The 25,094-nt window shown below is 38.9% G+C and overlaps 2 protein-coding genes across 4 annotated transcripts in view; one reads left to right on the top strand and one right to left on the bottom strand.

Annotated features, from left to right (window-relative positions):
* Positions 1 to 25,094, top strand: part of LOC137294724 (atlastin-2-like) — a 214,813-nt gene that overhangs the window by 76,908 nt on the left and 112,811 nt on the right. The window lies entirely within an intron of this gene.
* LOC137294727 (cyclic AMP-dependent transcription factor ATF-3-like) overlaps positions 1 to 25,094 on the bottom strand; it is a 270,414-nt gene that overhangs the window by 243,169 nt on the left and 2,151 nt on the right. For 2 of the 3 annotated variants that reach the window (XM_067825815.1, XM_067825814.1), the window contains 2 exons: positions 11,071 to 11,178; positions 6,413 to 10,461 (listed from right to left, as the gene is read on the bottom strand). In XM_067825815.1, the coding sequence (XP_067681916.1) occupies positions 10,318 to 10,461; positions 11,071 to 11,178 (252 nt within the window). In that variant the 3' untranslated portion in view covers positions 6,413 to 10,317. Of the gene's footprint in view, positions 1 to 6,412; positions 10,462 to 11,070; positions 11,179 to 25,094 lie in introns of those variants that run through there. The other variant, XR_010957534.1, reaches the window with a different exon arrangement.

The following is a 25,094-nucleotide window of genomic DNA, read 5'->3' as shown; positions in this document are numbered from 1 at the left end:
CTGGCGATTAGCTTGTCTCATGCTTCACTGAAGAACGACAAGGGGAGGCCTTTCATGTGATTGGTCACGGGTGTGCTGCACGGCGGGATATGGCGAGCTGGAACCTAATTATAAACTATTACAGCCCACTGACACAGTTATATGCCTTACCTTCATCAATTTGGGTCACACCTTACTGACTGTGCTTACCCGATCGCGATGGAGATCATTAAAGAGTAGAAAGTAATCACTGACGAGGTTTTAGGTGATTTGGTTGACGGCTCAAGGACACAGTATCTGATTGTATCGGGTCTGGTAAGGTCAGATGTCTGATCCAGATGTCCCGGATGTGTTGACGTTTGTTTATATATCGTCTGGTGAATATTAAAACGGATCATTACTTAAATATAGTCCATGATAAGGATTTAAACTATGATAACATGTTGAATCAGATTTCGTGTTTTTCAATGTAAAACTATCAGATTCCAAGTTTTATAAGTTTACTGATCTGTTAACCTGTTGTATTTTGCTTCATTTATAATTTACGATTTTGGTATGTGAGTTTTTTTTAAAAAAACAACCCAAAAGACTGCCAAACACTTAGAAAAATATCTAAAACATAACCGTATGGTCAGATGTAACACTGATATATACTACTGGCGTCAAATCTCAACATTGCTATGGAGTTCTCAAAGATCGTTTTTCCGATTTCACGCTAGGGCATGCACCACTCCTTGACGAATAATCCCCCACCCCCTCCCCCAACAAGTGTGGGTTACTGAAGGCTAACGGCAAAGACTGGAAACTAATTTTGAACAACTTCTAATTTTGAACAACAGCAGCGCAAAAAACGCTGTATGATACAGTTCAATTTTACTGAGTTTAGTTTTACGCCGCTTTTAGCAATATTCCAGCAATATCACGGCGGGGAACACCAGAAATGGACTTCACATACTGTACCCACTGGGGAATAGAACCCGGGTCATCGGCGTGACGAGCGAACGCTTTAACCACTAGGCTACCCCACCGTTCCTATATGGATAGGAATATATAAGGCATGTAACGTACTGTGAGAAGTGGGCATATTCAGGTTAAATATAATAAGTGTAGTTCATATATCAACCAGCCATCTGCGAACTTCCAACATGTCTACCTACTGCATATTACACCCTTTCATGTAGTTCCATTATATGCAAATTAATGTCTGGGTTGATATTCATTGCAGTCACGTGGTATTCATGAAGCAGACTGGAACGGCTGGCGGTGTATCCGTCACAGGGTTGTACGAAAACTGCCTCAACGTATATTAAAGCTATTTATAAATTAGCTCTGAGCTAACGTCATTTAATGTCAGCTACACACGCGTGTAAGGTCTGACTTTTGTTAGCGTGTTAATTATTACAATTCACATTACTTAGCATGGGAGAATGTTTGGACACTCAAAATGTTTATGTCTGCATATGTTTTATATCGAGTGGCTCTCCATTTGTGGATTGAACAGAAAAATATTTACAAGGTGTATTTCATAGTTTCGTTAAAGAGCTGTGCTGTGCAAAGTTGGAGACCAAGATCAGTTAGTCATGGGTTTGATGTTTGTTTGGTTGGTTGGTTTTGATTTGTTTGTGTGTTTTTAGAGGGCTTCATGTCTTGTTTGTTGTTTAACGCCGCACAGCTATATGGTCTGTAAAAACTCAAGCCAGGTAGTTTGGGCCAGGCAATCCAGTTGCCAACACCATGAGCATCGATCTACGCAATGGGGATATTGCCGAGTTAGGCGTAAAACTAAATTCACACACTCACTCTTCTGAATGTAGTTCGAATCCTAGTTGCAGGTTATGACCCTTATGGAAAGTATTAAATTGAAAGCTTCAGACATAGTAAGAAAGAGCGGCGTAAAACTGTCACTCACAAGCATTATGAAAAGGTCCGAATGATTCATGACTGATGTGGGTGTATCCAAACCTTTGAACTTTGCGTGTATTCTGCTCGTTGTTTTCTTTCATATCATGATAACCTTTACAATAAATAGTATTGGCGACGATTTCGGTAGGATAATATTGCAATGCGGTACACGCGTGCAGACACAGTAGACTTGTCTGAATATTCCCCTTGCAACAGCCAGGCAGTCAGCTGATCGCCAGCTCTCACGCTACAGGTGCCCCCCTCCTCTCCCCTACCCCCCCCTCAACTTGTCTGGAACGCTAGACCATAACGATTGTCACGTGACACATCGCAACGACAACAGCGTTTACGTTTTAAATTCGTACGCATGCGTGCATCGAAATTGATGAAGACACAAGCAGCTGTTGAGGCAATTTGTTATATAGATAATTTATTGAACGTTTGCCAAACTGATAGGCGTGTCCTTACCAGACACCGACACACAGACAGACTGGGACGCCAGTACTTCTCCGCAGTGCAAACTACACACAGAAACACGTGTTTAAAAAGTTTAATATATCATCTGGCTTTTGTTAGCGAGTCTTTTTCCAGATTGCCAAATAGATAACGATATCGGTGTCTACATACCTTCTGGAGCGAGTATTGTATATCGATCGTTTTCTCATTTTTATTTGGACGACGCTTCGATAAAACAGTTCTGAACAAAAAGGAATGTAGAAATTTAATGAAGGTTCAACGAAACTTGTTTAATCTAACCTCACTGACAAACCACTGTTTACGAAGGTACATGTGACGCATTAATGGACTTTCGAATCCCGGTCAATGAAGCGAGACCGTATCATTACTTCTATACGACGGCCACAAATGTACTGGCACCTGTTCAAACCCGCCATCTGTTTGTATTTAAACATGTATGTTTCTCTCCATATCAGGCTAGAGTTGCTTATGAGAACATATACTCTCATCTACATGACACCTGCAACCTCATGTCTGTGTTTCAAGAATATGTACTTCATATGTACTTTCCTGATATAGCAGCCATGTTATATACCTCATTCGGACATTTACAGTTTCATGGAACAGTCATTGTAAGGTATTGCACATCTACATGTGATGTAGTCTGAACACAGCAAACTGTTGATAACCGCAGTGTTTCATCCTAAATTGTAGACGAAGGAAATGGTTCTTGAATTTCTATTACAACAGAATGTTTTTTTTATGAGAACACGATACAATTTTCCATGTGCTTATATGATTTTGTTGACAAGAGAATGTGCTTATATACCATTGTTGACAACACGATGCTCCTTTTATAATATTTTCTCCTTATATAAATATTGTAGCCAACAGAATGTTCCTTATGTAATATTGTTGACAAGAGAATGTTCCTTATACTACATTGTTGACAAAAGAATGTTCCTTATACTACATTGTTGACAAGAGAATGTTCCCTATACTACACTATTGACAAGAGAATGTCCCTTATACTACATTGTTGACAAGAGAATGTTCCTTATACTACATTGTTGACAAGAGATTGTTCTTTATACTACATTGTTGACAACAGAATGTTCCTTATACTACATTGTTGACAAGAGATTGTTCCTTATAGTACATTGTTAACAAGAGAATGTTCCTTATACCACAGTGTTGACAAGAGAATGTTCCTTATACTACATCGTTGACGACCGAATGTTCCCTATACAAGAGAACATATCCCTCTTGTTGACAAGAGAATGTTCCTTATAGTACATTGTTGACAAGAGAATGTTCCTTATAGTACATTGTTGACAAGAGAATGTTCCTTATACTACATTGTTGACAAGAGAATGTTCCTTATACTACATTGTTGACAAGAGAATGTTCGTTATACCACATTGTTGACAAGAGGATATTCCTTATAGTACATTGTTGACAAGAGAATGTGCCTTATACCACATTGTTGACAAGAGAATGTTCCTTATACTACAGTGTTGACAAGAGAATGTTCCTTATACTACCTTGTTGACAAGAGAATGTTCCTTATACTACAGTGTTGACAGGAGAATGCTTCTTATTATTGTTGACGGCCGAACGTTCCCTATACAAGAGAACATATCCCTCTTGTTGACAAGAGAATGTTCCTTATAGTACATTGTTGACAAGAGAATGTTCCTTATAGTACATTGTTGACAAGAGAATGTTCCTTATACTACATTGTTGACAAGAGAATGTTCCTTATACTACATTGTTGACAAGAGAATGTTCGTTATACCACATTGTTGACAAGAGGATATTCCTTATAGTACATTGTTGACAAGAGAATGTGCCTTATACCACATTGTTGACAAGAGAATGTTCCTTATACTACAGTGTTGACAAGAGAATGTTCCTTATACTACCTTGGGTGCTATTGTGGATAACTGAATATTCCACTGGCGATGAAAGTATGCTCCTTACATTTTCTACCGGCAACAGAATTTATCAGATTAAGATAAGGACTGAATGATCCTTGTGTTCTATAGAACCTGATGGAACTTTCAAACTAATCTGATTATGTAAGGGTCAAGCCTGAATTATCCATGTGTTCTATACTCCACAATATAATGCTCAAAAGAGTCTATATTTGTGATTAATTACTTGTATTATAAATCAAATTTATAAATAAAAGAAAATGTGAATGTCATATGTAAACAATTGACCACCTGTTACAAAAATGGTTGAGAACCATATTGAACAGCAAAAGAAACGCAAGTTTCCAAAAGAATGAAATATCATAAAAGTATGCGTTCATGTTTATGTCTTCTATTTAAAATCTTGACAAAAACAGTTGCGTTTCTTTTGCTGTTCAGTATATACACATGAAAGGTAGGCACGCGGCTAAAAGCTAATAAACACCCTGGTTCGATACTTCCAGAGGGTATTGAACCAATCCATGTATTATACAAGTGTAGTCAGAAGTCTCGCTGCAATGTAAAGATGGCTATATCAAAGAGATAACTATTGCACTGGTTTGACTGAAACGGGCGTGTAAAATTAGTATTCACTGCGTTACCAGGTTTCTTATTGTATAGAGGCGTCACGCAATGTACGAGTGTCGCCGGCAGTGTAATGTAATAGTAATGAGATGGTGAGACAGTCGTCGCTGTCGGTGTCTCCTCGGTACAAACTCCCTCAGCTTCATTCACGCAGGAATAATTGTCACCAAATGATTGCATTTCATGGGTAACTATCCAACAATGATACATGAGAATGTTTCCAATGTCATCATTGACTAGAGTGGTGCCACAACCACAGATTGTTTCGACGTGCTGGTTGCCAGCGTTTTGATGAAATGATCCACACAATATGGTGATCAAGCTCGAGAGCATTCTGTCACAGTAATTCAGTGCCAGGAGGCTATTAGTGTCTCCAGACAAGTGTTGTTTATCAAGGCTGCGCACCTTTGTTTATTTATGTACGTACACAGAATACTGACAGCACTTGTGTGCCAGTGACGTGCGCCCTTCAATGCCTGCATGAAAAACAGAATTTGAATTTGGATGGCTGTAACCAGAAAACTGTCAGCATTACTTTCATTTGAACGCCTTTCTTAACAGGCAAGTGCTATTACGTGGCAGTGTTTGAAGTGTTTAAGTTTATTCAAGAATTCGCGTGAAAGCCTTTCAAACGGACTGAGTACATCCATGCAAATACTTCACCTCGTTCACAAAGAAATCTCTTCAATACACAGGACAAGGCACCCCCGCCCTTTTCACATGAACTTCTTTAAAACGGTCCAGGTATCTTCACTCCTCTCATGAACATCTTTAAAACGGACCAGGTAGCTTTGCTCCTCATTCATGAACCTATTTGAAACGGACCTCGTATTTCCGCTCCCCTCACACGAACGTCTTTAAAACGGACCAGGTATATCTGCTCCTCATACATGAACCCCTTTAAAACGGACCTTGTACCTCCGCTCCTCTTATAGAAGCCTCTTTATAAACGGGACAAGGTACATTCGCTCCTCACACAAGAACCTCTTTCGTGCGGACTTCATGCGTCTGCTACGCAAAAATAAAGCTCTGTAAAACGAAGCAGGACATCCGCCCCATTTACATGGACCTTACTAAACGAGACTAGACAGCCCCGCTCATAACACATGCATCTCTTTCACACGGACTGACCCGTGAACATCCGGGACAGAATAGGTCTTCACCAACTCATGCTTGCCATGAAAGGAGACTATGCTTGTAGTAAGAGGCGACTAACGGAATCGGGTTGATTTGGTTGACACATGTCATCGGTGCGCATGCTGTTGATCACTGGATTGCCTGGTTCAGACTCGATTATTTACAGAGCGCTAACATATAGTTGAGTGCGGCATAAATCTAAACTCACTCATTCATTCAAGCAGACCAGTCACCTCTGATCAGGTACAGCAGTCACATCCAAGTGTATTTCTTTACAGCAGTCTGACGCCATCACTCTATGGCTATATCAGCTTGGAAACCGTATAAAAAAATAATTATTATTTGTAGTACAGATAAATATATGACAAAACACGGAATGCATCCTCAAATTTTATTGCCATTTTATGGCTCAAGATAAAAAAGCTCAAAAGGTAGAATAAAAATCTGTGATTATAATGACCATGTACTGAAAACTGATCAAAAACAGTATTGATCTTGAGATCGTTTCCCATGCGAGTTACTTGAACACAAAGATCGATAATGATTGATTGGCTGACATCAGGGGGACAATCAAAAGGTCGCCACTACCCCTCCAAAGACTATATACACCGGGGAAGTACAGAACAGCTGGTAGGGTCAGGACAGGACGCTTGTTTGGGTGTGGACACAGCGTCCGGTAGGGTGAGAACAGAACGCCCGTTGGGGTCAGGACAGCAGACCCGTGAGGGTGAGGGCAGGACACCCGTGAGAGTGAGAATTGCGGCCGTTAGGGTCAAGACAGGACGCGCGTTAGGGTCAGGACAGGATGGCCGTTTGGGTCAGGGCAGGACGCCAGCTAGGGTGAGTACAGGACGCCCGTTTGGGCGAGTACAGAACGACCGTTAGGGTGAGGACAGAACGCCCGTTAGGGTGAGGACAGGAGGACTGTTAGGGTCCATACCGGACGAGGGTGAGGATTGGATACACGTTAGGGTGAGGACAGGATACAAGTTATGATGAGGACAACGCCCGTTACAGCCAGTACAGGACGTCCGTTAGAGTCAGGACAGCACAGTCGGTAAGGTCAGGACAGGGAGCCCGTTAAGGTCATGGTAGGACGCCCCTAATGATAGGACAGGACGCTCGTTAGGGTGAGGACACGACGCTCGTTAGGATGAGGATGGGACGCATGTTAGGGTCAGGACAGGACGCACGTTTGGGTCGTGAAGATGCCACGCACTGGGGTCAGGAGATGTGGCCCGATGAAGTTGGAACTTTGAGGAAGACAAGACGCTAAGGACGCCAATACTAGAACGTCACTGAATTTACTTTTCCACGTGACATATTTGCTCAACCATATGCTCGAGTATGGCGTCGCCAGGTTCTACGACAGCTCGCTGTATAATTAATACCTAACTAGATACTGAGCCTATCTCCTTCATACAGTTAGATGTATCGTATGTTCCTTGAATTGCCAGTAAGAGTTTGTTTTTTCTCCTTATTAAGATGTGTCAGTCTCCCGGCGCGTCACTACACATCAAACATAGTAACGTGAGAAGACGTGGCTGCACGTTGAAAATATTTCTTCTAAGTAAATATTCAGAGTGAAATCAAACCAATTTATTGACTATTTTTCTATCCATCGTATCCTTAAAGAGGTTACTTTGGGCAGCATTGGGGATGAGGTAAATGTTGGCGAAAGGTGAATATGGGCTTGTAAGGTCTGACGTCGTTTCATCTTGTTAGGGGTAGTGGCGTCCATGAGGAGGTAGATGAGGCTAACACAGTAACACGGTATAGCTGACACTTTGGTAGTACTATTCGCGTGGTGTTACTTGCCATGTGACAAGTACTCTATAACAGCGTCCTGACTAGATGGCCTTACTAGTCATATGGAACGTAGCGTTAATAGTCAAACGACACGTGAACTTACTTTTCAAGAAACACTTCGACTGAATGTCGTTACTAGTCAATAGACACGTTGCTTTACTAGTCACGAAACGTCTTGGCTAGTTGAGGTTACTAATCACATGACAAGTAATCTAACGAGTCCCGAATCGTAGCATAACATGTAGTGTCATTAGTAACGACAACGTGACGTTACGAGTCACATGGCACGTGGGCTAACTAGTCAAATGAAACGTAACGTTACTTTTCGTAAAACGTCCTGACTGCGTAACGTTACTGATCACATGGCACGTATCTTTACTTGTCACGTAGCGTTGCGTAGCTAGTCAAAGACGCGTAGATTCAGTAGTAACGTTACGAGTCACGTTGTACGTAGACTAACTAGTCAAAGGAAACGTGGAGTTACTAGTCACGAAGGTATCACTAATGGGTGCTTTTCTAGCTGCATGACAGGTAATGAGAGCGAGGCGATGAGACTCACATGACATTCGGTTGGTTCACACCGTTTCTAGCTGCATGAAACGTGTACTACCTACATATGACACGTAATGACACAAAGTTTCTAGTCCCCGGACAAGAAGGGACGCCATGACGTCACTTGTAACATACCACGTAGCGCTGCTAGTCCAGTAACACGCAACGAAAACAGTGCCTATACAAAGTGCCGTCATAGTGTCTTTGGTCACATAACACGTAGAGCTACCGGTCGAATGACACACATAGTGACGGCAAAACGCTGCTAGTCGCATAATCAAAGTAACGTCATAGTGTTATATGGCACGTAGCACAAGTGACGTCATAGTGTTATATGGCACGTAGCACAACAAGTGACGTCGTTTACCAAGTAGCTGCATACGTGACAGCTGTATGACATCGTGTGATGACTTCATCTTAATTAAAACTTCATGTTAACTATTGACGTCATTGTGGAGGAAATGATCAGGTTCTGTAAAATATTCTGATTCATTACACTTGGCATTTCACATGCCGAATGAAACAACTACCTCATGCACACATCTATGTTAAGCATGACACTCACATGCTGTGAGAAATTAATTCAATTCTTCTCGAACAAATTTGACCATGTGACATCACCAGGCTGCAAAACAATAACAAATATATTTTTTTCCGGATATAATTATTATTTTTCCGCAGATAGGTGTTGATATTATCTCTTGATATACTCAGAAAAACGCATCATTGTATCTTGCATTTGTATGCAAAGCAATCAGGCTGGTCTACAAGCAAAACCTGTGTTTCTAACATCGCTACCCTAGAAATGCACTACGCTATAATTAGATATAGGTGTCTGTACAAAATGTTTTATATACTCCCAGTCGATTACCAATAAAGACCACAAACAACAATTCATAAATTCATTTAAAGCCCTATTCTAGTGTTTGTGAAAGGGTAGAAGAATTAAAAGAGCAGCAGTTGGCCTGTGCGTGGTACGATATACACATTGATATTGACTAATTATGTTGCTTTATTCAAAAAGATATTTTGCGGAATTATCAAATTTATGGAAACTGTTCACCTCAATACCGACGTCATTACTGATGGTATTAATTTCTCGTTCTGTGACGTAGAGACATTGTACAATTTAACACTTGGTGCAAAAATCGGGGTATTATTTCAACATCTGGTTAAATATAAACCATAAAACAACTTTATGCTGGCAATCACATAATTTTAACTGTTAACGCAAAGGGACTTGTTTAGGAAGTTTTCTGGTAAACTGTCTCGGTTGATACATGTATAATTTTTCCGATAATCGAATTACGCAAAGACTTATAAACATGCCATTTATGATACAAAGTTAAACTTCAACAAGATAACGAATTGTCCATTTGAGAGTCAAATCAGATTTGTACAGAACGGTCCCTGCTATTTCGTATATACACTTTAAGAGACAGTTATAACAATCAGTATATTTTACATACATCTGAACAATTAGACAGAAGAAATCTCCATATACATAATACATCGATTTTTACAAACATCATATTCATGATATCTGCACAAATGGTTTATATCTTCGATAAAAAGAAGTCTTAAAAGTCTTTAAAATCTTTGGACATCGTGTATTTTGTCATATTTTCGGGAAGAGGAAAACGACAATGTTTTGTTTGTCCATACATGAGACACGTCGTTGTTGATCAAATGTTTCTTGTTGAAGGGTACGTTGCCATAACTACAAGAATACCCAGCAACTACATCTCATACAGTCAGTGACACGGGAGGCCTAAAGCTGCATCATCAGATGAACTTTCTGTCAGGGGTGAAGGTTGTCTTTGACGCAAGGAGATGATGACACGTGACAGATGACTGACCAATGAGAGATGAGTGAATAGATCCACGTGAGCTTATTGATTGGTGCTATTGGGCAAAGAGGTCAGGGTGGTGGATTGTCCACCTTGGTCATGTGACACAGCTGCGCATGCTCAGTAAGTACAGCTAGTAGTCTGGTCCGCTCTTTGCCAAGTTCGGATATTTCTGTACGTAGAGTGTCGTTACTGGCTTCGAGACGATGGGTCTCCTGAAAGAGTAAATTTGACGCTCAGTTAGTGAGTGAGTTGGGTTCAATTCCAAATTAGACAATATGTGTTCTATAATGGCGTGACAGCTAAATATTGAGGGAAGATAAAGTTAAAAGAGTTCTACTAGCCCTGTGCCACGTTATTGGTGGTGGTACACCATGAACAATAATCCGGGCAAATCTCGGGTTTGAACCCATTCTAGACGCCATTGCAGCCGTCTACCCGACCCTGAGACAAGGATCCTGAAATAAAACGGCGAGCAGTTTAAGTGCACATCTTCTCCCTGTCCCGTAGAGGAACGTACACAATACGTTAAAAAGACGGATACGTTGGATTCTTAAGAACATAAAACCCATAAACCCAGTCTAAGGAGACTTGTCTATCTCAAACCAAACTACAACATATCTCCAAGAGCACTTCACATACCTACATTGCGTACTTTCTGCATGATGCATTAACCTTCACGAAAATGTATAGATGTTTAAAAAATCTAATCTAATAACAACTAATGAGGACCAATTTTTGCGAACAATTTCGCTCTCAGATTTTTGATATATGTCTTTTCGGGAGGCGGTGTTGCAGACATCACGTCAAGAATGTTAATATACCTGCATGAGAATATCCGTTTTGTTTCTCTTCTTTTCCCGGAATTTGCGAGCCGCTCGTCGGTTCTGCTCCCTACGCCTGTCTAACTTGGCTAGCTCCTCGGGGCGGGGCTGCAGAGAAACAGGGCGTGGTTGGACAGTGGCTTACAACATCTGGGTTAATTATGATTAAATATTATAAGTAAATCTGTAAACACCGAGAAACAATACAATCGCACATCGTTATATTTTGGATGGATCAAACATTTCTCCTCATGTTTTTATTACAATCCTGATGCCTTTCAAACATAAAATCTGAATACCAACATCCTAATACAGTCAAACAGTGGAGTATTGAACTTTTGTGTCGAACTCATGGTTGTGTCGAAGTAAAAGACTGGTCCCTGTGTCCTTCATTAGTACTCATTTTGCTTTTGTCTCGAACTTCTGACTTGAAGTATTTATATATGTCCCTTCAACCTTGGTGCAGAGGTATGCGACCAATGTCTAATCGATAAAATAATATGATCTAATAATAAAAATAAAAACACATAAACATTACCACATAAATTTAATATTTGATAGTACAGTTCCTTAAGTCATGTTAAGAAATGCGTATTGTTTTCTTTGGAAATCCGTGCGAGACATCAACGAGAATGAATAATAATTACTTTCAGATATGCATTTACACGAAACGAAAACTGGAGATACTTTTAATTAAGAGTACTAAATCCATGCGAACATACAGATTATAGAAATAGGAATATTATAGAACTATTAAATAGGAATATGATGAATGTCATGTTTGAAAGAATGAAATACGTCTGACAAACATTTACTCAAACATTGCAAACAAATTAAATATTTCAGACATATTTATTACAAAACTATTATTGTGGTGGTAAAATAATGAAGAACTATGACGTATCAAAATTGATGCTGATCAAACATGTTTGAAACATAAAGAAACGCATTATACTTTATGGATAACAACCTCTTTGTTTTAACATTAGACGTTTCAGTATATATTCTTATACTGTTGTAAAACAGATATATTTGAAACATGTATGACATAATATGCAAACGGACAAGTCAAATGCACTTTAGGTCATGTTTTACATATATCATTAGTCCCTGGAATTGCGGAGAAGGTGTCTGCACACCCCACCGATATACCGGGTAGGTAACATTACTAACACGCCATGCGCCGTCATTTGGACGAACCATACGACTATTGGAAGCTTCCAGTGATGCCAAATGTGTCACTGGATACATCAGATATAGGGAAAGCGGCAGATTGTTTACTACAAGTTTGGAATTGCTACAAACAAGCTTGCCAAAAGGAGATTCCAGAAAACATGCCATTATTTTTTCATTATTCGCTCTGGCTGATGTCGAGGCATTAAAAAACACTGACTGACTGCACCACGGTAGCTGGCGGGTGTTGCGTTGCTAACGCCGTACAGTTGTAGTAGGGGGTAATTGAAAAACACCAAGAGGTCCTGGTTTTGCAATTTATATTCGAAACCGACAGAAACGTAACCGAAGTTAGCCTAACTCAAGGTTAAGTACAAGTCAAAATGAAAATAGTTCTTAAACAGCACACAATAATAAAATCAAGGCAAGACGAACGTCCCCGTGTAATGAAAAGACAGAAAAAAAACTATTATCAACAATATACTACTGAAAATTAGTGTTATTGTTCTGATTATGACTATGGTTATGATTAACAGGTTAAAATAAATGAAGCAAGAAACAGGTTTCAATAGAATATATAAAACCAATAATTATCCGTCTTGATTGTGATATTGCCCCGCCGCGTAGTAATACCCTTTAAAATGACGTATTACACAATACGTCTGGCGCTCGGTCAAACACCATGTGATTTCCCACCCTGTACGCGTAATGTCTCTCGATAATACAACAAAATTAAAGGTAAAAATTAATCAATGTGTACGTAGTTTAGTATGCACATGGCGATATAGCTATAGACAGTCAAAGTATTTGAATCAATGCTGAACTAATCTTGGGGCTATATGTGTCTGTGTACGGCGGTTCGGCTGTCTGGTTTATTAGTTGCTATGCTGAACATGTTAGTTATGTGGCTGTTGGTATCGACTAGCGAGGGGCGGGGCTTGTCTCAGCATCAGGGGCGGCGAATATGTAAACTGCGTTGTTGCAAATGTGCAAAGAAATTGAATCCAATTGTCAAATATCGTCAATTTATTTAGTTATAACGATTACAGGTTGCAACCAGGTACAGTTATCAGAATCTAACTGTTAATCGTCATTTTATGAAACTATTATGCAAATATGCCACACGAAGATGAAGCGTTGCTAACAAAGTAAATAAATAAAGTTGTACGAACGCGTGGAGCAAGTTTACATTTACACAGCGAGATTACAGACACAGAATGCCCAATAACTGTAAAGCAATGATCTTGTTTCAGACTAAAACATTTCAAAACTAAGTGCCACAGGATAGAAAATAAAATATGACAATCGGTCTTACACAAATGCTGTGTGTTTAAAACAGCTGGTTTTAGAGGTAACATAAACCAAATAAGCTTGATATTTTTGACTCTTCACAACGCGCCATCACAAAAGAATAACCTTTTTCATTAATAGAATAAAAAGTTATGAAAATAATGTAAAAACATCGTGCAAGAAAAATATGACACTGAAAAATCAAGAATTGAGTACTGTTTAACACTCTAGTTTTTATCTGGCACAATTAATCTTTTTTTAAAGGATTTATTATAACACCCAGCTGTTGTTTACTGTATACGTGTTGAGATGTTTCTGATAAATCAGAGACATTGCTACTTGTGACATGCAGGAAATAAGACTGCATATGATAACACAATGGAGGTTAAAACAGAGGAAACGGGAAGTGGTCACTTCCTCCACTGTAGCGCTGATGTCGGGACAAGTTGGAGGGCATGTGTAACATGCATATTCTTTGATATAACAGACATGAAATATCACATTACATTCACCGACGAACACTTGTAATAAATGTGGTTCTGTTGAAATTTTGTCAAAATTGATATTTTCAAATTGAGCATGACGGATATGTCCATATAACGGTAAAAATTCATTCCAGTTTAATGATTTTTTTTTTCAAAATATTTTCATATTAAATATTGTCGACGATGGACAGGCCTCATAATACTCAAGTAATAAAATTATGACAGTTTTAACTGTGAGAGGAGTAAGACAAAAAGCAAATTAATGTTTAAATGATTTTGAAGACAAATCTGATTAACTTTCGCAGGTAACTATTGGCGATGTATCTGTTCATGTCTACTAGCACAGTATCGTAAATGTTATTCCTGAAATGAACTTAATATGTTACTGGTGAACACTTATCATCATCGTCGTCGTGGTCGTCGTCGTGGTCGTCGTCGTCATCGTCATCGTCATCGTCACAGCAACTAGGGAGCCATGAAATAATGACTGCACAGTACCGTTTGGACGGAGGTCTCACTGACCTCAGTTCCCGATTGCTTTGTTTATGTTCATAATCTTTTCTCCCAGAATAAACAATTCCAATCTCAAGAGAAACCCGGTGAAATTTTTTAAAAGACGTACCATTATAAATCTTATGTCAAGGAAGACACGTTTGTGTCAAATGCTCGCAGTTTTTGAAAGTGGGAAGGTATGGGGTTCAGCAGGCTGAAAACAGACACACACACACACACACACACACACACACACACACACACACACACACACACACACACACACACACACACATGTATGGTTTATTTTCATAGTTAAAATTATGGCTGGAGTCGTCCTCCGTGTATGTAGTAAGGATGCGACATATTATGTTGGTATTTATTGAACCTATTGAATTTATTTACTTATTAGTGTCATCGAAGACCACAGAGCGCAATACAACCGCTGGGTCCAGCGTATAATATGCAAGGTCTCAGAAAAGCTTTAAAACTTTTAAGGTAAACACGTGTGACACATTTCAAAATTAGTGAAAGTAATGATGCCAAATGCAGTGTTAACCTGTATCATATGATCCCTTTGGAATTGACTTTAGTTTGAATGTGTTAGTATCAGGTGCCGTCGGTAGAATGATATTGGAGCGAATGGTATCATCTCTATTTATTAGTGAATCATTCCCGAGCAGAAAAAAACGACTTAACAAAAGATTATTAACAATTATCGTAATTATTATTATTATGGAAAGGAGTTTATGGTATTTTAATACTAGCACCCCTGTTGGCCTCACAAATCGACCGCGGACCTATTTTCTAAGAAGGTTCTAGTCAAGCTGTCCTATCACCTGTGTAACAAAAATGTAGATATTCCTAATAAACCTTTTCATCCTGCCGTGAATGCAAATGCAGATGATGTCATAATTTAAATCCAATCCAAGCAGTTGCAAGACAACCATGATTTGAAACCGTGTCTTAATTAGAAGACTGGGAGTGTGTCAAGGACGGTCTTTATCCTCTAGAGACGCCGGTCCTGTTTTACACACGTGAAACCACTCTCAACATTATCCCAGCTAAATGAGGGTGGTATCTAATCGAATCTGGATAAGACTATCCAGTGATCAATAGCATAAACATCGATCTACGCAGTTGGGATGTGTCAATCTAACCACGCTGTCCGTTTGTCCTGTTGCGACAAAGCATGGGTTGCTGAAGATGACTTCTAACCAGAATCTTCAGGGGTTCGTCATAATGACGTATTATGAAGCAGGACACATCGAAGTTCCAAACAAAGTCTGGATACTTTCCATTTCGTTATTTTCATTCCGGTTGAGACTACATCGCAAGTTTGTCCCGGCAAAAAACTTTGGAAGCATCTATGTATTGGAAGCTTGTCACAACGGCTCCAGATTTCACAACTCTCCGCACTGATAATTTGATAATTGACACGCGAGCGTTTCGCCAATGCCGTTGACAGGTACAACAAGTGTGAGCATAGTATTAATGTATTAGCAATACTACAGCTAGGAAAGCCAGTATTTGTACAAGGTGTGACGTTCACGAAATTTAGTTTATTCACTTCAGTAACTCTATGAGCCCGATCATTGATATTCCATAGTTGGAGTTTGATCCGACATCTAAGCAGCAAGGTGTTCTCAAGCGTAGTGGTGGCAGATATGTAGACAATAGTTCAAGCTGACACGCGTCTATTGTAAACTAGAGGGCGTTTAGACAAACAGCTTTGCGCGGTCTAAAACTGTTACATAACTAGTGTGCAGTGCAGCCATTCGAAACCCATGTGGAGACGTTTTACCGCATACTATACTGCCCTGTCTACCATCCGAAGCAGTGTTTAATACCGTTAAGCCAAACCGTTTATGCAATACCATTAACCTCGATATTTGTCTAATCTTCTAAACTTGACTCTGATGACATAATTTTGACCAAATCTGTCATCTACTTCTCTTATACATACCTCTCTATTATATTTCTAAAACACACCTCAACAATTACTAAATAAATAATAAAAATGCAGTTGCGTAGTCCATTAACCCAAACAGCTGTACAATATCTTAATATCCAAACTGCTGTCAAATGTTGTCGAATTCGATTAACCCAAGCTATACAGTTGTTCAGATTTAAGTCGAACTGTTGTCTAATACTCTTGAACCCAACTGTAATCGGATTCCGTTAACTCGAACTGTTGAATGTTACACTTAACCAGAACTGTTTGCGAATTCCATTAACTTGAACTGTTGTATGTTACAGTTCACCAGAACTGTTAGCGAATTCCGTTAACTCGAACTGTTGTGAAACAGAAATAATCCTAACTCTTGTGTAATCCAGTTCACTTTGTTACCATTTTTGCAACGCTAAACCAGGCAGTTGTGCATTATTGTTAAACTTGATGTGTAATCATGCTCATCCAAACTGTATTTAACATTTCAATGAAAGCACATGCGTTTGTTTTATAATGTTCTTCTGTGATGATGCGCAGAAGTGACAGCCCGTGTTGTGCAATAGTTTTGGGCCTTTTAAGACATATCCTAAACTTACGTCAAATACCGTTATCCTTATCTGTGACGTTATTAGCGCATGGCAATACAATGACATGACCTCGCTCCAGTCTACAACCTAGGTCATAAATAATGACCTCGCTCCAGTCTACAGCCTAGGTCATAAACAATGGCCTTGTTCTAATATATTAGGTCAAAAACGTGTTGTCGCTATGTGAGAAGCAGACAGCGTGTCCCCGCATTGAAGGTAATCATTACCAAGAGATAATCATTAGATAACTGATTAAACAGAGACTGGAGGACATGCATCAAATTCGCCAGGACAGCCAGTTACCTCAAGGCAAGATCCCCTTTAAGGGTTTCTATACTTAGAAGTATGGGCGGTGTAAGTCTCGCGTCACCTCGTCACTTCGTCACCAGTGTAGGACTGATGGTGGTGTGGATTCACTATTACATGCAGGCGACGGGAAATGTATTGATTCAACCGATATATTTACATACGCATGACACCGGCTGTGAGTCTGTTTGCAAGGCGGAAGTAGAGTTTAATGTCTCATATGCACGAGTTCACATAATTGATAAAGATTTGTATCGACATTTAAACTGCGATTTACACGATCACGCCAACACTGTTCGCTGATCAAGTTCACGATCCTAAACTGTGTCAACTTCCGCTAAATAAGACGCCCGTGGGGTGTTTGTGAACAGACACAGGTAGGCGGCACTGTAATGTAAAAATCAGCACACATGCGACAGATCAATATAAGGTGTACCTTTACCTCAAATCGTCTCAAATAACATTCAACTTGAAAAGGTGAAAACGCAAAGGTCACTCTGCTTCCCGTTCGCTATACAAATACGTAACAGCAAAAGAAACGCAGCTCTGTTTTTGTCAAGTTTTTTAAAGAGAAGACGTAAACATGAACGGTTACTTTTGTGAAATTTCATTCTTTTCGAAACTTGCGTTTCTTATGCTGTTCACTATACATTGAACCCTTATCAATCCAAATATGCAACTAGAGTTTGGCGTGTCTGATTAGAGACATTATGTTTGACTGTGGATTTGTCGTCCGGATTAAAGGGGTTTTACAGTACAAACTACTGGATTCTGGCATGTGACCTAATAAGTCTTCTCAGAATGAATGGTTAATATTCATGCGTTCGAGAAAGTACCAAGAACGTTTCATTCAGAATGTTGCCACCTTGAATACAATGGGACGTTTGGAATGGGACGCCATACAGACTGTATACTTTGTGTAACAGATGTGGAACAAGTGCCAATACGACCACAATAGACTTGCAACATACTTCGGTTCACCACAGAGGGTAATATAAGCACAACGGACTTTGTGACGAGCTTTGGTTTTCCGCTCAAGGTATAACATGAACACACTGAAATTCGAATGGAACTTTCCTTCACCACCAAAGCATAATATGGACACAACGGACATTGTGACGAACTTTGGGTCACCACTCAAGGATAATATGGACGAAAAAGACTTTGTGGCGAACTTTGGGTCACCACTCAAGGATAATATGAATACTATGGACTTTGTAAGGAAGTTCGGTTGACCGTCAAATGACAAAATGCATATACATGTATTAGACTTGAAAGATTAGCTTCTTCACATCTAGTCAGTCTCTTCATCTTTACATCAGTCCGTTAACATGGAATGTTGAATAAGGTTATGAAGTGAGAAATTCATAAATGTCCTTGAATTTAACGAACTAAATGTCCTGTGGACAAAGGGAGCCTTCGAACCGTATCTGCTGAAAATATTACGTGATGACATTTATGGTAATTGATAACTCATTGATATATCAGTATTGTCCAACTTCAGGGATTCGTGTAAGAACAATGTCTACGGACCATCTACCCATCTCTTGCAACCAAGGGCAACCACCGCCGACTGGATTAATCGAGAAATGCTTGGCTTCGTGATTGTAGCGCAGCTCGTAAAAAATACACACGGTTCTGACACTTTGCCGTTACACAGGAAATGCAGAACGCCTTCACGCGCCATGCTTCCTGTAAGTACAATCGTTGGACAACCAGCCAACATCCTTACTCATTGGTCAGTGAGAGTTTTAGCCCATGCCAGTATATGCAGTGTTCGCAACAGTGCACTATCTGTGCTCCACACACTGTCGTAGCCTACGCGCGACATCGTGAACAATATACTCTATCTATAAGGTAATGATATCGTGTAAACAGAAGGTATTAGACAAAAACCCTATTGACCTCATTACGGCTCTACGTGATGCGAAACGGACACGCATGTCGACAAGCTCCTTGCAGCTCTTTAACTCTCTACTTTATTGTACTTGGGCTCTAAGACTCAGTGTCCTCTCTCCACACCCCAGCAAACTTAATAGCTTAATTTAATTGAGGATTGAACTGACATTTATTCATTTGCGTGGACTGTTTCTTCACAAAAGGCGTCGCAAAATACACATCTAGCCGCATGGTTTGATCCGTTGAATATACGTTTTAACATGACGTTTACACGTCACGCGGTATTTAGTTCAACAGATGAAGAGATGCTGGTCACATGGCCACAAAACGGACAATTATTTGTGCACGCGACACTCCCTGGCGTTCATGCGTTCTTTAACGAGACCCAATTTCTTGAAATGACGTCAAGTCTGGCCAACTACTTCCGCATTCATGGGAAAACCCCTGAGTACGAATGAATGTAGAAGTGATGCTTGTGATCATTCAAACACTTTTATCCTGACTCAGCTGAATAGTCAGGACGTTTGACTGTATGTCCGTGATCGGATCAACGATATGACTGGTCCCAGGGACCAAAACAACAAAATAGACCTCCCCCCTAAAGACTCGACCAAAGTATGGGTTGTCAGTGACAATGCATCATATTCTAGATCAGTGTAAGAAATAACTTAAGTATCCATTCGACGCATATTTAATCTGAGGACAATGGTTTCAGATTCATTGTCAACTTTGGACATTTCCGGCTCGTTGATCGTGTCGGCGGTCATTTTGACGTCCTCTAAAGTCCTCTACTTGAAGGATAATACACAGCGATATCTCAGATACATAAGTCTGTTCATTTTAATCAAACTATAACACTGAGAGTAAAAATGTACTCATGATATTTTTCCAGCGATGCTAAGGCACTCATTTTAAAATATGAAGTGACACCTGCAGACTACTGAGAGAACTCGTGGCTCAATTCTTCATTCGAGGCACACAAAAGCCACACCTTAGAAATAAGATATACTTTCACATTGTGTGCGTTCATTCAAACTCCTTCATTGTTATTGTTGGCCATCACTCAACTTAGATTCATACTCAAATGACCTCACACTGAAGTCAGGTCTTTAACGAACCGACAGAATGAAGTAAAAATGAAATAAACGCCATTGTCTTTGATGACTTCATTGTATATTTAAACTAAATATAAATACAAAATGGGTTTAACCGATTTTACGCTGACGCGTTGCTTAATTACTTTTAGGTATTCACATATTTCAACAGGTGATAATAAATATCAAAATAACAAGGATCTCTTTCTCTCTCCCACTCGCTCGCTCTCTATATCTCGTACACGCGCACGCGCACACGTACTCACAACACATGCCCGAGGACTGACAAACACTTATATAAAAGTTAACCCTAATAAATTCACTTATGCTACCTCACAAGACTAGGGTACTCTACATAATTCTTATCTAGATTGTACATTCTACTGTGTCGATAATGCATAACATGACCAGTCTTGGCTAGACAAGCTGCTCGATTTTTGGGACAGTCTCCAAAAGCTTTAGACACAGATTATCCTGTCATGTTACCAAACCCTCACGTATACAGGTTTATCTAGTATTTGTTTAGAACAATGATCTTGTAATCTAACAGTAGATTTTAGGCCAAGGTTGGTATATAGTTCTGCAAACTGGCCATTGCTTGTACCACAATATCAACGAACGTTCAGTGTTGTCCTGGAAAATATGTCCTGTTAGATGTGCGGATCCTGTTGCTCCTAGGACAATGTATAACGTTTTAAAACAGGACCCCTAAACGACGTGACAGTTTCTTTTTCCACATTTTCAAAGAGAAATTGTTTTCCCTGTTTAGAATAATTGCGACATACATTCAACGAAGACTGTCATCAGTCATCACAGAGACATTTGGTCTAACATTATGCGGCATATCATATACCTGAGTAAGTAATCATTTATAATAGCCGTAGATGTATATTATGCAAATTGTATGCTTGAACTGCTTTAAACAAAACAAGGAAAATTAGGCGACAATGAGTAAGAACACCTTCCTTCTACGTTATTGTGTAGAGCTAATCCGTAACGGTAAAGCGTATATTCCCAGAATAATATATGTGTTACGAATTGCAATATAGTAATACAAAACGTAGCGAATTTTTGTGGTAAATCTCTAGAGCAGCTTGTTTGTGTCCTAATACAACTGAAACGTCATGCACGTGGCCATGGCAACATCAACATAAATTATTTTTAAAATATGAATTATGACTGCGACCTAAAATAGTCTGTACCTTGGGGCATAACTTTTGTGGACTTAAATACAACGTAGCGTCCTTGATTAGGAATAATCAGAATGATATATGTATTCAATGATTTTAATAATATTGTATAATTTTTGTTGCAATTGTCTATCATCTATTCGAATATATGTACTGCCTTTCTCAGTTAATGTGAACATTTTGTATAATATGTATACATTTCGACGGTGATACATTCAGAACGAAAACGTTAGCAGTCGTTTTGTGTTCTATGCCAAGAAATGCAGCTTCTTTTCCGTTATGTTTATGAAACTATGTAACACGTTTTCCGGCAACGCTCCTCTCATTACGGCTTCCTCTTCCATCGAGATTTCGGGTAAAAACGTTTCCATGACAATTATTTATGTTGTTTTTTTTTTTGTGATCGGGTGTGGCATCGCCCGATTCTTGTGTACTGTTCTTAGGATAACACTTGCGACGTCCCAGTGCAGCGCCGATCCCGGATTCCTTGAGACAACTGCCCAGACAGGTGAAATAAATGCGGGTTGTGAAATTATAAAGCTATAGGGAACCGATTTTGTTGAAGGATGCGTGGCGGGGGTTCCTGACAACCCGGATTTCTTGTTTACATGTACCGGATTTGGGGATGGTTTTCTAACTTCCTTCAAGACTATCTTACCCTAAAAGTGTTTCGTTAGTTTCAATTAATGATTCTGATATGTTTCGTTTAATTTACCTGATCCAAAATTGGACTGAAGTTTCTATTTCTTTTGAGAGCTAAGATAACAACACTGACATGTTTTAGAGTTGGGGGATTTTTTAAAACATTTTTAATTATTTCTTGTTAGGGTTTGTGTTGGTGGTAGTTTGACACCGCACTCAGCAATATTGAGCTTTAGGGTTTGGGATTTATTTATTTATTTTTTGTTTGTTTGTTTGTTTTGTTTTTGTTTTTGTTTTTGTTTTTGTTTTTGTTTTTGTTTTTTGTTTTTGTGTTGTTGTTGTTGTTTGGTTTGCTTTGTTTTAAGTTTTGGGTTTTTTTATTGGAGCTCAGCAATATTCCAGTTTCTTCATGTGAATCGAACCTAGAACTTTTTGTTAACTATGTGCATTCCAATGGTGTTTTGATTTTACATCTACATTAACGCTATATGCATCTCTAGAATATGTCATAAAATATATAATAAAAGTATGTGTAGCACGTGTGTATTATTTGAAAAATAATATAACCCCAAATAACCAATATCACATTTAAGAAAAAACTACTTTTGACAAAATATTTAATGACGGTTTGAATTAAGCATACCGATATCTGTCCAGCCGTGCATTTTGCGACAGTGACAATGTAATTTCAGACTGATATAGCTGCTTCAAGGTCTCGATCGCCGACACCCAGCCACATAATTCCTGACCCAGTTTCAGCCAATGAAAACTTTTTGTGGAAACTGACCCACTGCGATTGGTTGGAAAGAAATCACGCGCCCAGGGAGTGCACGGTCACGCCAAGGTCAACACAAATGACCATTGGTCAACGCGTCTGGGAAGAATTCTTTCGAACAATTGGGAAAAATTAAGGATGGGCAAACTGTGGGATATTTCAAACTGTCCAGCTTTTCGAACTTCCAAGTTCCAAGCAGGATCATTCCGTAGCATTCGTTTTGTATGCAGGAAGGAGTTCAACAGAACTGAAAACAAATATTCCTCACATGTCTACTCACCATATTAACGAAATCATGAAAGATAATTTAAATATACGTTGTTGTGCAGAATTTTCCTTATCTAAATATCAGCAACTTATGTTGTGCGTGAATATAAAATGTATTTCATCACCTCCTTAAAACATTGAGATAACGAAACTGATCTGACATATTTCGTTTGAAACATATATTAACGAAAATATCACCACTGAGGCTCTAAATATCTTTTATTGGTATGTGTTTGATCACAATGTCAATGCTTCACTAGCATGAGCGTCTTTAACAAGAAGGGAGTAACGCATTCACAATCAAAACTCTCCAAACGTATCTATTATATTGTACAGGAAACAATGATCTTGACACAGCAAACTGTTCTAAAATGTGACTCATAACAAATTACCCTGAACTCTTTTCAATACTGAACAACACTGTTTAAGAATAAACTGCATATACCGATATGCGGCATTTGAAATAAAACGTCGGCACAACAAATTTTCTCTCACCCGGAACCTACAGGAGAAAGTTTATCCTTGATGTATATATAAATGATTCAAACGTATCATATATTATTATTGTATTTGGAAGTTAAAAAAACGCTTTGCTCGTGTTATATCCCACTTTGCCTTTAACCGTTATGTGATAACAACAGAAACGTTCATAATGCACGCTCTAATATTCACCTTCATATATTGTTTCATATTTAATGTAATGCTCATGCGTATGTTTATAAATTATTAAATGATAACATAAGGTGAAACACATTCGTTCATTGTTCTGCAAACTACTAAAAATGTCAAACACATTTGTGTTTAAATGCTTTAGAAAATCACTTGAAAATACAGTTTGTCTTAAAAATGTGATTTTCTAATCCATACTGAGAAATGAACAAACGGTAAAAATAATATGAGTTCTAGTCAAATAATATTAATAGAACAGCCTCTGGCTGCTTTTCTTATAAACAGAATCGTCAATTTAATTTACGGTATATACTTCAGAACGAGACTTGTAAAAATATAAATGACAAAAGCGTTTACGCATTGATAGGAAATAAAAAAACAGAGTCGAACAAGAGAAGCATCCCGACTAAATCATTAGTGAATTTATGATACTAGTTAGTGCTAATTACATTAGGCCGCAACATGACAGGCTCATCCCGCCCCATCGGCAGCACCGTCACGGGAAAATAACGTACATACTGGGGTACGAAGTAAAGTAAATCTTTCAGGAACGAAAAAGAACTATTTCCAAAATAATATGAAAATGTTTCCATGTGCGCTGGTGAATAGTTCCTTATTCAAATAAACATATACACGTATCGCTGTTAATACTCATAAAATATTCGCCTTAAACAGAGGGCGGGGAAAATTATAATTTATTCATGTGCTAGCGTATATTAAGACATGCCGTAAATATTAACCAACAACAACGTATGCAGCCGACCCTAATTATATAAATTCAATGTGGAATACAACCTCAGCAATGACTGAAAAAGCAAGTACGCATTGTTTCCATGAAACCTCTCACGTCCATGGCGCCCTCAAAGGATAATCCAATTAACTCAGGTACAGGTGTAAAGTAAGAAATAAATCACAATTACTCCCTGGACAGGTGTCTCTAAACAAAACATCAGTTCCAACCATCTAAAATGGTATAAGGATCTCAATAGTAACTGCACCAGTAACTCCGAAACGTGTTACACTGAAATGAATACTGAAAACTTCATCGGTTACGTAATGAAGCGTTTTCATAAACATAATCTATGCTGACTCGTCAAAGCTTCAAGTATCTTACAAAACTGCATGACAATGTTATTGAGTAATCTGATTTGAAATAATACAAATCGTTTTCCTAAAAAAATGAAACAAAACATCAAACCTTTCG

This window comes from Haliotis asinina, chromosome 8 (genome assembly GCF_037392515.1).
Source record: "Haliotis asinina isolate JCU_RB_2024 chromosome 8, JCU_Hal_asi_v2, whole genome shotgun sequence".
In the NCBI taxonomy this organism is placed as follows: Eukaryota; Metazoa; Mollusca; class Gastropoda; order Lepetellida; family Haliotidae; genus Haliotis; species Haliotis asinina.
The sequence above is the reverse complement of the archived record's forward strand: the minus strand, read 5'-3'. Positions and strand labels throughout refer to the sequence as shown.